Source organism: Chelonia mydas, chromosome 7, assembly GCF_015237465.2.
Source record: "Chelonia mydas isolate rCheMyd1 chromosome 7, rCheMyd1.pri.v2, whole genome shotgun sequence".
NCBI lineage: Eukaryota > Metazoa > Chordata > Testudines > Cheloniidae > Chelonia > Chelonia mydas.
Genome location: NC_057853.1, coordinates 29,397,352 through 29,413,570, shown reverse-complemented (window position 1 = coordinate 29,413,570; position 16,219 = coordinate 29,397,352). Strand labels below are relative to the sequence as shown.

General features: G+C 57.0%; 1 protein-coding gene across 1 annotated transcript; it reads left to right on the top strand.

The window, feature by feature from the left end:
* Positions 1–5,968: 5,968 nt before the first annotated feature.
* On the top strand, positions 5,969–8,598 carry LOC102929967 (transmembrane emp24 domain-containing protein 10). The gene is made up of 5 exons (XM_007056170.4): positions 5,969–6,592; positions 6,925–7,045; positions 7,396–7,469; positions 7,871–7,997; positions 8,181–8,598. The coding sequence occupies exons 1-5, from the start codon at positions 6,389–6,391 to the stop codon at positions 8,300–8,302; spliced, it is 648 nt and encodes a 215-aa protein (XP_007056232.1). The 5' UTR covers positions 5,969–6,388; the 3' UTR covers positions 8,303–8,598.
* The last annotated feature ends 7,621 nt before the right edge of the window (positions 8,599–16,219 follow it).

Sequence of the window (16,219 nt, the reverse complement as noted above, 5' to 3'; positions counted from 1 at the left end):
GGGGGAGGCAAGGGCTGGGATAGCAGGGGGCTGCAGGCTGGCACTGAGGGGCACAGGCAGAGCTGGTGGGGGGAAGCCAGGGCTGGGATAGCAGGGGGCTGCAGGCTGGCACTGAGGGGCACAGCCAGAGCTGGGTGGGGGGAGGCCAGGGCTGGGATAGCAGGGGGCTGCAGGCTGGCACTGAGGGGCACAGGCAGAGCTGGTGGGGGGAGGCCAGGGCTGGGATAGCAGGGGGCTGCAGGCTGGCACTGAGGGGCAAAGGCAGAGCTGGGTGGGGGGAGGCCAGGGCTGGGATAGCAGGGGGCTGCAGGCTGGCACTGAGGGGCACAGGCAGAGCTGGTGGGGGGAGGCCAGGGCTGGGATAGCAGGGGGCTGCAGGCTGGCACTGAGGGGCACAGGCAGAGCTGGGTGGGGGGAGGCAAGGGCTGGGATAGCAGGGGGCTGCAGGCTGGCACTGAGGGGCACAGGCAGAGCTGGGTGGGGGGAGGCCAGGGCTGGGATAGCAGGGGGCTGGAGGCTGGCACTGGGGGGCACTAGCAGAGCTGGGTGGGGGAAGCCAGGGCTGGGATAGCAGGGGGCTGCAGGCTGGCACTGAGGGGCACAGGCAGAGCTGGTGGGGGGAGGCCAGGGCTGGGATAGCAGGGGGCTGCAGGCTGGCACTGAGGGGCACAGGCAGAGCTGGGGGGGGGGGGGCCAGGGCTGGGATAGCAGGGGACTGCAGGCTGGCACTGAGGGGCACAGGCAGAGCTGGGTGGGGGGAGGCCAGGGCTGGGATAGCAGGGGCTGCAGGCTGGCACTGAGGGGCACTAGCAGAGCTGGTGGGGGGAGGCCAGGGCTGGGATAGCAGGGGGCTGCAGGCTGGCACTGAGGGGCACAGGCAGAGCTGGGTGGAGGGAGGCCAGGGCTGGGATAGCAGGGGGCTGGAGGCTGGCACTGAGGGGCACAGGCAGAGCTGGTGGGGGGAGGCCAGGGCTGGGATAGCAGGGGGCTGCAGGCTGGCACTGAGGGGCACAGGCAGAGCTGTTGGGGGGAGGCCAGGGCTGGGATAGCAGGGGGCTGCAGGCTGGCACTGAGGGGCACATGCAGAACTGGGTGGGGGGAGGCAAGGGCTGGGATAGCAGGGGGCTGCAGGCTGGCACTGAGGGGCACAGGCAGAGCTGGGTGGGGGGAGGCAAGTGCTGTTATAGCAGGGGGCTGTAGGCTGGCACTGAGGGGCACTAGCAGAGCTGGTGGGGGGAAGCCAGGGCTGGGATAGCAGGGGACTGTAGGCTGGCACTGAGGGGCACAGGCAGAGCTGGGTGGAGGGAGGCAAGGGCTGGGATAGCAGGGGGCTGCAGGCTGGCACTGAGGGGCACAGGCAGAGCTGTGGGGGTGGGGGGAGCCCAGCGCTGGGACAGCAGGGGGCTGGCATTGAGGGGCACTAACAGAGCTGCATGTGTCCCAGCCTTTCAAACTGCCCGGTCACCTCACTCCACACTTGAAGTTTCCTGCGGGTTCCTGGAGAGCAATGGAGCTGTGTGGAGGGGATTTCACAGAGGCTCCCGCCAAATCAGCACGTGGCACTCACAAGTGCTTGTGGCTGCCAGGGATGAGGTAGGGCCCCTCTGTGTCTATGGAGGGAATGGGAGAATGGGCCAAATCCCAAACAGGAGACAGCCGAGAACTCTGTATACTCATCCACTTACTCACCTTCCTTTTCCTCCTGACTTTACTCACTCTGTCGACTTGAGGTTTGGATCCCAGCCTAATGCAGCACAGATCCAGGGCTGGGATAACTGGGGCTGCGAGTCTGGATTGAGTGGCAGCAGGAGAGATGGGAGGGGAGGGACGGACCCAGGGCTGAGATAGCAGGGGGGCTGCAAGTCCAGAGTGAGAGCTACCCCTGGGGAATTCAAGGACAACAGGGTACCAGTGTTACCATCTCCTGGGACACTGAGAACAGCTCCAGCTATCCCTGGGGCATGTTAACCCCTTGCATGCTAGAGCAGAGGGACCCTGGGTGCTGCAGTGCTGGGGGAGGGGTTACCTGAAGATCACCAGTCATGTGCTCAGCCCCACCCTCCCCCTAGCTGCTGAGTTGCCAGTGCCACTTTGTGCAGTGGTTCCCAGGGTATATTCCTTCCTCACCCCCACCCAGCTTAGGGGCCTCCCTCTGCTCTGAGTCTCAAATACTGTCAGGCTGGGGCCTCACAGGATGAGATGGTTCAAGTGCCATTGGCCTGGGGGGGGGTCTCTGCTCACCCCAATCTTGGACCCAAAGTCTGGGGGTGTCCTACACACATCCCAACTCCTCACAGAGCTGGGAGAGAACTGGGAGTCCTGACTCCCCGCCCCCCGCTCCCATAGCTCTTCCAGCATCCCAGTAAAATATCTGCCTGGATTGGCCTAATAGAGAGGCTCTGGGGCTGTGCCCTTCACCAAAAGCAGTTTTGCCCCTTCCCCTCACTTTTGCCTCCCCCCAGCCCCATTCCCCTGAAGCCCTTCCCCCTGTTCCTACAGGCTTCATGTACTGGCAGTGCTATACAGAATGCAGGGAGAAGATCCCTGTGAGCCAGGACTCCTGGGTTCTATTCCCAGCTCAGGCAGGCAGTTGCATGGCAGCCCCTTAGCATCAGGGTGGGGCCCTCCTTGGGCTTGGGGCAGATGGTGCCAGGCTGGCATACTGGGTTGCTGGCACCATGCCCAGCCAGTGCCCTGTCCTGGATCCAGCACAAGTTTGTGGAGAAGGAGGGAGCATTCAACTCAATCATCTCAGAGCTGGGAGATTCTTGAAGAACAAATCAGACTGGGTGAGACACAGAGAAAAGGAGGGAGTGGACAAGGGGCCTTTCTCCTCCTGGAGCACTGGCTCCGATCTGACCCCAGGCTGGCTCAGGGGATTGGGCAAGAGGCTACAGAGCCTCTACGGGGCACCAGGTCCAATCCAGACCCAGGTCATTCATAACTGCGGGCCATTTCCCAGCTCTGCTGGTGGATTGAGTTGTGAGCCCCGAGCATGGGGCCCCCCTGGGAGCATCTGCATCACACCAGCCAAAACAGAGACCAAGGGCTGAATGGTCCACTGACAGCCAACTCCCCTTTGGAAGGGGGTTGCAGCAGGCCATTTATGGAAGGGGGTCCCATTTTAGGACAAGGAGAATGCCAGGTCCAGGAGCTCTGAGTTGGTACTGACTGTGCCCCTGTGAGGTCTGGGCTGTATCTGCACAGCTCAGACCTCACCTCTTCCTTCCCCCCAGGACCCAGAGTCTCATCCCACTCTGAATCACTGCAGGCCTCTGGCACGTTCCTCTACCAGGCGCCTGTCATTCCAATCCCATGAGTTGGGGGATCTCCAACACCGAGAGACATTTCCTGCCCCCCCCCGCCCCCGTGCTCCCAGCTTGCAACCATCAGCCACTGGGCCTCAGCCAAAGCAGCAGGTCCCCATGCTAAGCAGAGTCCAGCTGGGTCAGTCTAGGATGGGAGACCTGTACTTCAGAGGGAGAGGCTCCCCAAATAGCCCCACCCAATGTCAGACAAACAGCATCCATTGAACAGGGAGGCTGCCAGCCACAAACCAGCACACAGTGCACGCTCATTATGGGACTGCACAGACACCAACCTATGCGATGGTACACACCTGCTGTGTGAATGCACTTACACACAACAATCACTCAACTACACACACTGATGACTGCACGGATTCTCTCCTGTTTGCACAATCATATGCAATGCCAATTGCGTACGCACACATGTACACAGCTTGACAATTGCACAGACACTCACACTCAGCCAGCTGCACAGGGGCACACATGCATTGACAATTTCCCATAATCACACACAACTGCAATTGCAACACATACCCTCTATGTGTGGATGTACATTCTGCCACATCCCCGGCTCCCTTTCTCAAGTTCTGAGCCCACAGCAGCCTGTTCCCTCAAGCCCTGCAGCAGGGGGTGCCATAGGGAGCAGGGTGGGAACTCTGGCTGTACAGGGAGCTCCTAGCTCAGGGGTTCTCAAACTGGGGGTTGTGACCCCTCAGGGGGTCACAAGGTTATTACATGGGGAGTCACGAGCTGTCAGCCTCCACCCCAAACCACACTTCACTCCAGCATTTATAATAGTGTTAAATATAAAAAAGAGTTTTTAATTCATAAAGGGGGGGGGTTCGCACCCAGAGGCTTGCTGTGTGAAAGGGGTCACCAATACAAAAGTTTGAGAACCACTGTCCTGGCTAGTCCAGACCCAGCAGGGGGCGCTGTAGTGATCAGGACAGGCAGGGGGCAGTTCCCATTCTCAGCTGGGCTGTGTGATTCCAGCAGGTGCAGTCTTGCCACATCCCCACCCTCCTGGCTCTGACGCCAACACCTGGGAGGGCTGACGCAAGTAGAGCGATTGCTCCATTCCCACTGTCATCTACCACAGATGGGGCAGGATCAAGGGATCTTCCCCACCCACTGCACTTCCCTAGAGGCCTCGTATCTCAGTCCCCACCAAACCAGCCAGTCTTCCAATCTACTATTCTCCTTTGTTTTGCTGCCAATACCCCTGAGCTCTGTGCTCAGACTCACCCGTCCCAGGGCTCCAATCGGGGATGCAATGGCTGGGAGGCCCCTGACACCTCCCATAACGCTCTGCAGCTGGGAGCCAGGGCTATTCCCAGCCCCATGCCCATTACACGGGGGTAACCCTGGAGGAACCTGCCACCAGGGGCAACAGGGGTTCACCATTCCTCTTCTCAGGGGGTACCCGGCGCCAGCTGGGACCTGGGCCTAGGGCTGTATCCAGCTTTCTCCAGCCCAGGCCCAATGTCGCCCAGCTGGGAAGTTCCCATCCCCACTAACTTCCCAGCTGCTTTGTGCCTCCCCCAACACCCCTGGCTGCTCTAGGGGCCCCGTAGCCCCTCCCTGCCCCAGACCTCTCTTCCTGCCTCACTCTCCATAACCCCCCAACCCATTTATCAGTCCAGTCCCCTTTGAATTCACAGGTGGCTCTGATATCAAGGGGGGCCATAACCCTGTGTGTGTGTGTGTGTGTGTGTGTGTGGGTCCCCAGCTATCCCCTCTCTCCCACTCACGCCTATCTACCTCTTGGAGCCCTGTGGAGGGGGTAGAGGATCACTCTGCCCCCGCCCCACCCTGGCACATTAATGTCCTCGTGGCTGCCAAGGCAGCTTAGTGGATGCCAGGTTCTCTCCTTTATGCAGTGCCAGCCCCGCTGCAGGCGGGGAGTGGTGCCAAGGCTTGACATGCACTCCCACACTCTAGGCATCCTTTCACCCAGTGCCTTCTCAGCCTCACCCCGTCACAGCCTTTTAACCAGGGTCAGCACTTAGGGGGGCTGATCCCCATACCCTGACCCTGCTCCACAGGGGGCAGTCCTGGGGCTCCCTGCCTGGCCAACCAGTGGGCAGACCGGGATTGGGGGAGGAAGGGAAGGGGGGTGGGTTGGAATGAGGCGAGGGAGGGGCATGAGGAGACTAGAGAGATGATGTTTGGGGTGATGGGGGGAGCAGGAGTGGAAGGGAAGACATGGGAGAAGGGTGTGCGGGGCTGGGGGGAAGATGTGGAGCAGGCTCGGGAGCGGGAAGGGCGTAGGGGGGTGAGGGAAGGGGTTGGGGTGCTAAAGGATACCGGGGGGGGGGGGGTCTGGGAGGGGTAGCGGGTTTCCCTGCCCCGTACAGCGAGCCTTTGGCCTCTCTTCCTGGCTGCTGCCCCGGGGCGGAGGTGCCCGGGCTGCTCCCCCTGACTCCTCGCACGTACGGCCCCCGCCCGGACCCTGCTCTCTGGCGCCACCCAGCGCCGCTGCGCTTGTAAAGCGGATTCACTGACACTTTACATTTCTTGCCCGTTGGTGGGCACAGGCCCCTCCCCCCGCAGCTAGGGAGAGGACCCAGGAGTCCTGGCCCCCTGCTTCTATCCACTACCCCCCCCCCCCAAGCCCGATGCCCACAACCCGAGGAAGGGGAGGAGAGAAGCCCCACCAAACCCCTGCCAGGTCAGGCTCGGGGGTAGCCAGGGCTGGACTGACACCCCTCCACCCAGCACTCTGCCCAGCTACAAGCGACCACGGCTTCTTCCTGCACGGCACCGCACAGGCCGAGATCACACTGCGCCTGCGCACTCCCCCCCCCCGTCCGAAGTTCGCGCTGCCCGGACTCTATTTCACGCTGCCGGAGATGAAGTAGGGTGGAGCCGGAAGCGGAAGCACGGCTAGGGCCTGTCCCCCCTGTGGGGTGGGGGCCAGACCATAGAGCGAGCGCCACGTCGGGTGAGCGCCAGGTCCGACGCCACCGAATCAGCTCAGGGGCAGTGTGACAGAGGAGCCGGACGCAACCGACTCCACCTGCCTGGGGGAGCCGGACGCGGCGTCTCGAGGCCAGGGGGGTTCCCCGCCGCTGCTCGCCATGCGCGTGCCCCGGCCGGGCCCCGGACTCCTGGGTCCCCTGCTGCTGCCGCTGCTGCTGGCCGGCGGGTGCGGGGCGCTCTCGTTCCAGCTGCCGGCGCAGACCCGCAAGTGCCTGAAAGAGGAGATGCACCGCGACGTCATGGTGACCGGGGAGTACGAGGTGTCGGAGGCCGGGGCGCCGGGGGCCAGGACCGATCTGCGGGTGAGAGCCCCTAGGGATTCCCCGCCGCACCCTCCCCCCCCATGGTTAGTGCCCCCGCGGGTGCCCTGCCCCCTACGCTCGCCATAAGCTGTGCACCACCCCAGGGACCCCCTTTCTTCTCCAAGGTCCAAGACTTACCACGCAGTTGTGTGATGTCCTCCCCCAAGAGGGACATCAGGGACCCCCGTCTCCCCATTGGACACCCCCTACTCCTGGGTGGAGGGGACACACTACACCCCTATCCTCCTGGGGAACAGGATCATTGTGGGCATTGGGAGCCTGGTCCGGGGAGATGGGTAGTTCTGTGGGGTCACAGTCTGTCCCCACCCCAGGTCACAGACTCCTCTGGCCATCTGCTCTACTCCAAGGAAGATGCCAAGAAGGGCAAATTCGCCTTCACCACAGACGACTATGAGATCTACGAGATCTGCTTCGAGAGCCACGGCCAGTCGGGTATGAGGTCTCACTCCTGGTGCAGGGATTCTCTGTCCTGGGGGGCATTCCTCCCACCCCACAGCTCCCTGCCACCCTCATTTGCGGTCTCCTGCACTCAGCACGGCCAGTAAACTTGTGATCATGAGGGAGGTCTAGTGGTTAGCATTGAGGAGGGTGCTGGGGGCCAGGATTCCTGGGTTCTATTCCTGGCTGTGGGAGGGGAGTGGTATCTAGTGGCTACAGTAAGATTGGCTGAGAACCAGGATTCTAGGGTTCAATCCCTGACTGGAAGGGAAGTGGGGTCATGCACCAGCTCTTCCCTCCCCTGTGACAGTTATAACTTCTTTCTTTCATCCTTCCCTCCCCAGTGGGTTTTCGAGTTCCTGACCAGCTGATCAGCCTCAACGTCAAACATGGGGTGGAGGCCCGGAACTATGAAGACGTGAGTAACGCCCCCTTTGAGTCCCCAACCCTCTGCAGCTGTCCCTCTGTCCTGTGTGTGATGGGGAAGGTGGGGCACCAGCAATCTCAGCCCAAGGACAGAATTGACAACATCCACCCAACTAGGCATGTATCCCCAGCTCTGCTAAAGCCTGAGTGCCAGAATTCCAAGGGTTTCCTGTGTAAACAGCCCCCCGTGCCCCAGCCCAGAGGTATCCACATCTCAGCGTGGGGCGAGGGATCCCTGTATGAACAGACCCTGTGCCCAGTCCAGAGATGGCTGTGTCTCAGCACTGAGCAAGAGATCCCTGTATAGACAGCCCTTATGCTTTACCCCAGAGGTTGCTGTGTCTCAGTGTGGGGTGGAATTCTGCATCTCATTCCTACTGTCCCCACACCTAGATTGCCAAGGCAGAGAAGTTGAAGCCCCTAGAGGTGGATCTGCGACGTCTCGAGGACCTTTCTGAATCCATCGTCAAGGACTTTGCCTACATGAAGCAGCGGGAGGAGGAAATGAGGGACACAAATGGTGAGGAGGCACCCATGTACCCACTAGACCCCACCCTCCTCCCAGGGCTGGGGTAGAACACAGGAGGAAGGGACTGGGAGCCAGGACGCCTGGGTTCTTTCCTGTGAAGTGGCTGGAAGCCACTTGTGATGATGCTTTGGGGTCCCCTGTTCACCCCATGTCTCTCTCTCTCTCTCTCGACAGAGTCCACCAGCACCCGCGTGCTCTACTTCAGCATCTTTTCCATGCTGTGTCTGGTGGGCCTGGCCACCTGGCAAGTCTGTTACCTGCGCCGCTTCTTCAAGGCCAAGAAGCTCATCGAGTGAGCAGCCCCTTGGGTGTGTCTGCCTCTCTCACAGGCCATCCTGCGCCAGGCTCCCTTCCTGATGGCCCTAGAATCCACATCCAGCCTCTCTCAGCTCTAGTGGGAAGTGGCGCCTGCAATGGACATCTCTGCCCATCAGGAATGGATTCTGGTGGGAAGAGGGGGTTCTGGCCCCCCAGTAGGGATCCAACTACTCCCATTTTTAAGGATCTTGTAGTTAACAGAGGATCCAGTAGTGATGGCACCGTGATCAGGGGGATTGGGTTGTAATTATTTTAAAATAAATAGTTAATTGGGCTGGTGGCTTGTGATGTCATTTTGTGAGGAAGCGGGGGGGGGGCATCTTCCACCCCCGATTCTATTGGGAGCCCCATCCCATCATGTCCCTGGGATTGCTCTGGAGAAAACTATCCCCTCTGTGCACTGCCCGCTGGGATGTGGCATGACAGATGTGATCTGTCCCTGGCTTGAGGAGGGGAGAGGCTAGCAGATTAGAACACGGGGGACGGGCAGCAACACTGAGCATCAGGTCTGCTGGTTCTACTCCTGGCTCTGCTACTGACCCTGATATAGGATTCCCAGAGGGTTTATTTGTCTGTAACCCCTCCCTTCCCCCAGCTGTGCCTGGATCTGGGCTCCTCCAAGGTTCCTTTTGGCACCCCCGTAAAGTCTCCACTGTGTCTAACAGTGTTGATTTGAAGTGTTCCTTCTCCCCACCTACCCTGATCTTGGCTGGATCCAAATCACCCATTGTTGGGGGTAAACTGCCTGGAACTCTTCTTGCTGTCTTTGTGTCTCCTTTTTTTTTTTTTTTTTTTCCCCTAAATCCTCCCTCCCCCAGACTCCTGCCCCTCCATCTGCTCTGGAGGGAAGTGATGTGGCTCAAGCGGACCTGCTGTGGCCACTGTGTGTGTGCTGCAGGTTTGAGTGCTGCTCTCCGGGAACGGATCTATTTACCTCAGATTCGTATGCAGCTCCCATTACCGTTGTAGCTGGCCGAGCGTGCAAGGTCCTTGCTCTCTACACAACAGCATTTCTCGCTCTGAATGCTGTGGCCGGGCAGCTCCACAATGTTGGGGACCGTTCTAGGTATTTGTGGGCTTTTTTTCCCCACCTTCCTCTGAAGCATCAGGGATTGGCCACAGCTGGAGACAGGACACCAGCTGGGGTGAGCCGGTCTCTGAGGTGGTTCAGCAATTCCTCTCTAGCTACCTGGCTGGGGGTCTTGTTCACATCTCAGGGTCCAGCTGATGGCCAGATTTGGAGTCAGGAAGGAATCTCCCTGGTCAGAGATTGGTAGGGAGCTTGGCGGTTTTCTCCTTCCTCTGCAGCATGAGGCGCGAGTCGCCTGCTGCGATCACCTGGGCATGGCTCACCTCTGCAATTCCTTGCCAGCGCAGGAGTCTTGGGCATACAGGGCCCCTCAGTTTCTTGTCTTCTCTATCTGGGGCATGCAACAAGTTAATCCCCTGAGGACTGAAATGATTTGGTCTAACCAAGGTCCTGGGGCTCAATACAGAGAACTGGGTGCGATTTAATGGTTTATGATAGACAGGAGGTTCAGGGTAGAAATATAGGGTTGGCATGGACCTCACGCAGTCATCAAGTCCAGCCCCCGTGCTGAGGAAGGACCAAGTAAACCTAGACAACCCCTGACAGGTTTGTCCAACCTGTTCTTAAAAACCTCCAGTGACAGGAATTCTGCGACCTCCTTTGGAAGCCTGTCCCAGAGCTTAACTATCCTCTAGTATCTGACCTAAATCTCCCTTGCTGCAGATTAAGCCCATGACTTCTTGGCCTGCCTTCCGTGGACATGAAGAACAATTGATCATCAACCTCTTTGTGCCAGCCCTTACCATATTGGAAGACTATCACGACCCCCTCAATCTTTTCTCAAACCTAAACATGCCCCGTTTTTATTAACTTTTCCTTATAGATCGGGATTTCTAAACCTTTTAGCATTTTTGTTGTTCTCTTCTGGACTCCCACCAATTTCTCCACATCTTTCTACAGTGCTCCAGCTGAGGCCTCACCAGTGGTGAGTAAAGCGGGACAGTTGCCTTCTGTGTCTTACATATGATGCTCCAGTTAATACACCCCAGAATTATGTGAGCCTGTCTTTGCAACTGCATCATATTGTTGTCTCGTTCAATTTGTGATCCCCTATGGCCCCCAGATCCTTTCAGCAGTACTAGCGCCTAGCCATTTTATAGTTGCACATTTGATTTTTTTCCTGCCTGAGTGCAGTACTTTGCACTTGTCTTTATAGAATTTCATCTTGCTAATTTCAGATCCGTTCAATTTGTCAATGTAAGCTGGAATTCTCATCTTGCCCTCCAAAGTACTTGCAACCACCCCACCTTGGTGACATCTGCAAATTTTTATAAACATGGTCTGCAATCTAAGTAACTGATGAAAATATTGAATAGTGCTGGACCCAGGACTGACCCCTGTGGGATCCCCCTATATACAACCTCCCAGTTTGACAATGAACCACTGGTAACTACTTGAGTATGGTCTTTCAACCAGCTGTGGTCTAGAATAAATTACTATAAAGTGGCCGTACATTTCCCTAGAATGTCATATGGGACTGTGTCAAAAGGGTTACTAAAATCATGCTTCCGATGAAGTGAGCTACAGCTCACGAAAGCTTATGCTCAAATAAATTTGTTAGTCTCTAAGGTGCCACAAGTACTTTTCTTTTTGCGAATACAGACTAACACGGCTGCTACTCTGAAACTAAAATCAAGATATGACCTCTACTGATTCCCTCCAACTCCATTAGGCCAGTAACCCTGTCAAAGAAGGAAATGAGATAGTACCTGTCTTTAAAAAGGAGAACAGTGTTTTTCCATCTCCAATCTTCTGGGACTTCCCCTTTCCTCCATGAGTTCTCAAAGATAAATGGTAATGGTTCTGAGGTTGTTTCAGCTAGTTCCTTAAGTACCCTAGGGTGAATTTCATCAGGCCCTGCCAACCTGTTCTTTCCTTATTGTGGCTTGCACGCCCTCCGCCTTTTTGTTAATATTAATTGTGTTGAGTATTTGGTCACCATTAAGCTTTTTAGTGAAGACTAAAGCAAAATAGGCATTAAACGCGTCAGCCTTCCTGATAGCAGGTAAGGAGAGTCAGTAACTGATGCTAAGTAGTGGGCCTACACCTTCCTTCATGTTTCTCATGCTTGTAATTTATTTAAGGAACTTCTTATTGCCTTTTATGTCCCTTGCCAGCTGTAATTCATTTTGTGCCTTTGACTTTCTTAATTTGTCTTTACACGTTTGTGCTGTTTGTTGTACTCCCCTGTAGCCATTTACCTCTGTTTCTACTTTTTGTAGAATTCCTTTTTGATTTTTCAGGTGATGTAAAGAGCTCCTGAAGGAGCCGTAGTGGCCTTTTCCTTTTGTTCTCATCTTTCCTTTACACTGGGATAGTTTGCTGTTGTGCCTTTAATATTGTGTCCTTGAGAAACTGCCAAATCTTCTGAACTCTCTTATCCCGTAGATTTTCTTCCCACAGGACCTTATCTACCAGTTCTCTGAATTTGTTAAAGTCTGCTTTGGTGAAGTCCATGTTCCTTATTTTGCTGCTCTCTGCTCTTCCTTTCCTTAGCGGTATGAACGCATTTCCTGATCACTTTAACCGAAACTGCCTTCCACTTCTAGGTTTGCTACCACTTCCTCCCTGTTGGTGAGACTCAACTGTACAATGGCTTTCCTCCTGGTTACTTCCTCCTCTTTCTCAAACCCAAGCTGACTAGGTGATCTGATGGACCCTTCTGAACTCTTCAGAAATGGACCCAGCTGTGAAATTGACCTTGAGCTGGTCTCTTGCTCAAAGCAGAACAGCAGGTCTAATTCCAGCCATCAGCTCTGGGGAGGAATCCTTCCCGCACTGGCATCCAGCCCCAAGGGCAGGATCAGGGCCTTGGAGTCATGAGCAGTGACTGGCAACATGGGAGAGTAGTGGGGACTTTGATGGTAGCTAATCTGTGTCCCCACTTGTCACAGAGCCACAACACTGACCTATATTAAAAGAGGGGTAATTTTATGAGGGTTCCATTATTTTTCTTCCCCTGATACTGTTCAAATGCAACCCCTCCCAAAGCCATGCAGGGAACTCTGTATTGCAGCCTCTTGCAGTAGGGGGGATTTGTGGGGTGCCTGCTGGATTATGGGGCTCTGTGGGGCAGGGAGGGGATGGACATCTTAGGTTCCACAGAGTCATCTTGCTCTACTGCACCCTCAAGGGATGGTGTTGCCACACCTTGGAGGACAGTTGGGAGGAGCAGTGTGGGGATGCACGCTGCTGGTAAAGGAGAGAGAGTGACTTAAGTCAGTGCGGCAGCTGCCCCCCCAGGAAGATCCCCACAGTGATGATGGTGAGGTCCAAACTGAGGCTCTCGAGGGGGCTGTAGGAGCAGGTGCCATCTGGCTGGACCAGACGCAGTTCCAGCCCTGTGCTGTGCAGGAAGGCAGCCAGGGCCCTGCAGGGTGGAGAACTGAGGGCTAGCAGCATGGGGGGTTCTCCCTAAGTAATTCACCACTACGACTTGTAGCGAGTCAGGGCACCCCACACAGGGCTCGGGCCAGTACTGGTCACCCTCCCACTCTTCTGAGGGATCGGGCTATGATGGGGCCCTCACCTCCTCTTGCGATCAGGCTGGTACCAGGTATCCCCCAGGGATCAGATAGTACGGCCCCACACCCTGCAGTGATCAAGGCATTTCTCCCCACCCGCCATGTGACAGGGTGGCAGCTGGGAAGCATAAGGAAAGGTGGTACTTCCCCACCTGCTCTGTGACTATCTCTGTCTGGCAGGTTGGGGGGCCCAGGCTACAGGCTTCGGGCCCAGGAACTCAGTGAAGGCGAAGGACTTGGGGTGCAGCACCCAGCTCTGCCAGATGAGATCTGGGGGCAAAGAGGGGAGGATGTGAGGGGGGTTCTTAGCCACAGGGAAACGGACTGGGGCTTTTGGTCTCTGCAGAGGGGTCTTCAGGAATCAGGGGGCCTATGGGGGTCAGCAGGACTAGGAGGGAGAGGAGTAGGGACTGGAGGGATGGTCTCTACATGGGGGTCCTTTGGGCCCTGTGGAACTTGGGCGGGGGGGGGGCGGGTGTGTGATGTCTGGGATCTGCAGAGAGAATGTAAGGGGAGGTTATAGACAAGTGCACCTTCAAGACCTTCAGGAAGGCAAGGGGCAAAGCTAGGAATTCTGGTGTCCTCCTGCTCAAACCACTAGATACCACTCCCAGAGCCAGGATAGAACGCAGGAGTCCTGACTCCCAGCCCCCTGCTCTAACAGCTACACTCTGCTCCCCTCCCAGAGCCAGGATAGAACCCAGGAATACCTGGCCCTCATTGGCTGTTGGGGGAAGGATCCAGTGGTTTTACCAGGTAGTGAGATCAGGGAGCAGCCCTGCTAGTGGATCAGCAGCATCTGATTGGAAGATATCTCTGCAAACACACAAATGGGATCACCTGATCGGTTACCATGGAGTGGGTGAGCAGCAGCCAATGAGAGGGGAGTGTCACTCATTCCAGTGCTGCCCTCCCACCCCTGAGAAGGGGGCAGGCCTGAGGGGGGCAAAGGGAAGGCAAAGGAAGGATGGGGGTACAAAGGGGGAAGCAGTGGGTCACTGGGAGGCGTACAGGGGAGGGGGGAATTAATGTGAGAGTAGGTGGTTGGGGGGGCCTTGTGGGGATCAAGGGGGGAGGGTATCACTCCAGTGCTGCCCCCAGGGGGAAGGGACTAGAGGGTGGGGCTGTAGGGTGTGTTCCAGGTGAGAGGGGAGCAGAGGGTGTCACTCAGATGCTACCCACAGGGGATGCTGGGAGCCATGTGCTGGCCTTGGCCCAGGCCAGCCGCAGCTGCCTCCCTCTCAGGCCCTGGGATCTTGGGGGCTCAGTCCAGTCACAGCAGCCAGAGAAGTGTAGCCCCTGAGACAACACAACAGTACTACAAGGCAACGTAACACGATCTCCTGCACTACAACACTGCTACACAACTGCACACCACAACAACACAACACTGCTACACAACATACCACAGCTACACAACCCCTAAACAACAAAACCACCACAACACGAGAACCTACCACAGTACTACTACACAACATAAACATCCTGTGCAACACACCATGGCTACAAACAATGCAACATAACTACACACCACAACCACCACACAGCCTTGCTACATGACTGCACACCACAACACTATTATACAACATACTACAATACACAACACAACAGTTCTGCACCATAACCCCCTACACAACATCACGGTACTGCTATACAACATCATCCTCATGGGGTGAGGGCCTGCTCCCTGCAGCTGGAGAATGACAACGTAACACTGCTACACAACTACACACCATAATGCCCCTACACAACACAATACAGCACAGCTACATAAAAAAACAACTACTCAGCACCCCCCGCCCAGCACATCTCTGCTACATAAAAACACAATACCCCCACCAGCTGGGGAAAGAAAACTGTGACAACACAAACACACCAGAACTCCCTACACAACACAACATTCCCCCCCACACACACACTTGGGCCTGCTCCCTGCAGCTGGGCAGACAACACAAGAACAGATGTCCCTCAATCCCACCCCCGATCCCAGCCTTGGGATCCCCCCACTAGCTCTGCTGGTGCCCCTCAATCCCGACCCGCAGCCCACCCTGCTTCAGTGTTAGAGGCTCTTTCTGAGTCCAAAATGCCCCTAAAGCTATAAGCTCAGCACCACTCCCTGCTCCCTGATCAGGAGGTGCCCTGGCACTGGGCCCTGGGCGAAGGGAGTACCAGAGCACTGCTGTCTCTGGGGGCAGGAAGGGAGGAGGGAGTGTGGCACTGAGTGATCTGGGCCCTGCAGAGATGGGGATTGGGACCCTGAGGAGGTTGCTCTGCCTCACAGGGATTGTGACCCACGTTGGGCTGCAGCAGCAGGAAACAGACTCATCACAATCAGCTGAGAGTGGAGTCCCTTGGCTCTAACAACACTTCCCTCCCAGAGCTGGGCTAGAACCCAGGAGTCTTGGCTCCCAGCTCCCTCCTGCTCTAACCCACTAGAGCTCACTTCCCTCCCAGAGCTGGGCTAGAACCCAGAAGTCCTGGCTCCCAGAATTGAACCCAGGCTCCTGGGAGCTCCAAGCCATTCCCATCCCCCTTCACCTGCAGTTGAGGGTCAGGATGGTGATATCTGATGGGGCCCCCTGGTCCTGGTCCATGTGGGGAGGGGCGCAGCAGCTAGACCAGATGGCCCTGCACAGCAGAAGAGTGAGCAGGGGCATCATGGGGAGCAGTGGGTACGTGTCCTGGGGGATGGAGAGCAGCCAGGGACAGGGTGTAGGGGAATCTGGGGGTGGGGCAGCTGGGCTGGATGAAACCCTTTTATAAGCCACTTCCAGCACGGACAGACCTGACCTTGGCATATTTCACACAGGACTCCCCCCCTCCAATAGGGCCATGAAGGGAACATCTGTCCCAGCACTGCTGAACACACCCACCTCCATCCCGACCCACAGGCCCCTGCTCTCCCAGCCCTGGGCCCAATCCTGACCCACAGGCCCCCACTCTCCCAGGCCCAATCCTGACCCACAGCCCCCTGTTCTCCCAGCCCTGGGCTCCCCATTCACTGGTGAATCAGGCACCATGTTTCCTGAAGTGACCGAGATTTCAGACCTTTCACACTAATGATCCCTCTACCTTCCCGCACAGGCCCTGGGTCTGGGACCCTTAAAACACAGCAGCTGCTCAACTAAATGAGCCCAAGTGGGGAGCAGAAGGAGAGATTGGGAGCCTGGGGTCCTGGGGATAAATGAGGTCTAAAGCTGAGGCATTGTCATGGGGGGGGGGAGCAGTGGCAGAGTCGGGGGAGCCCAGGGCTGGGCTAGCCGGGGGCTGCTTGTGTCAGG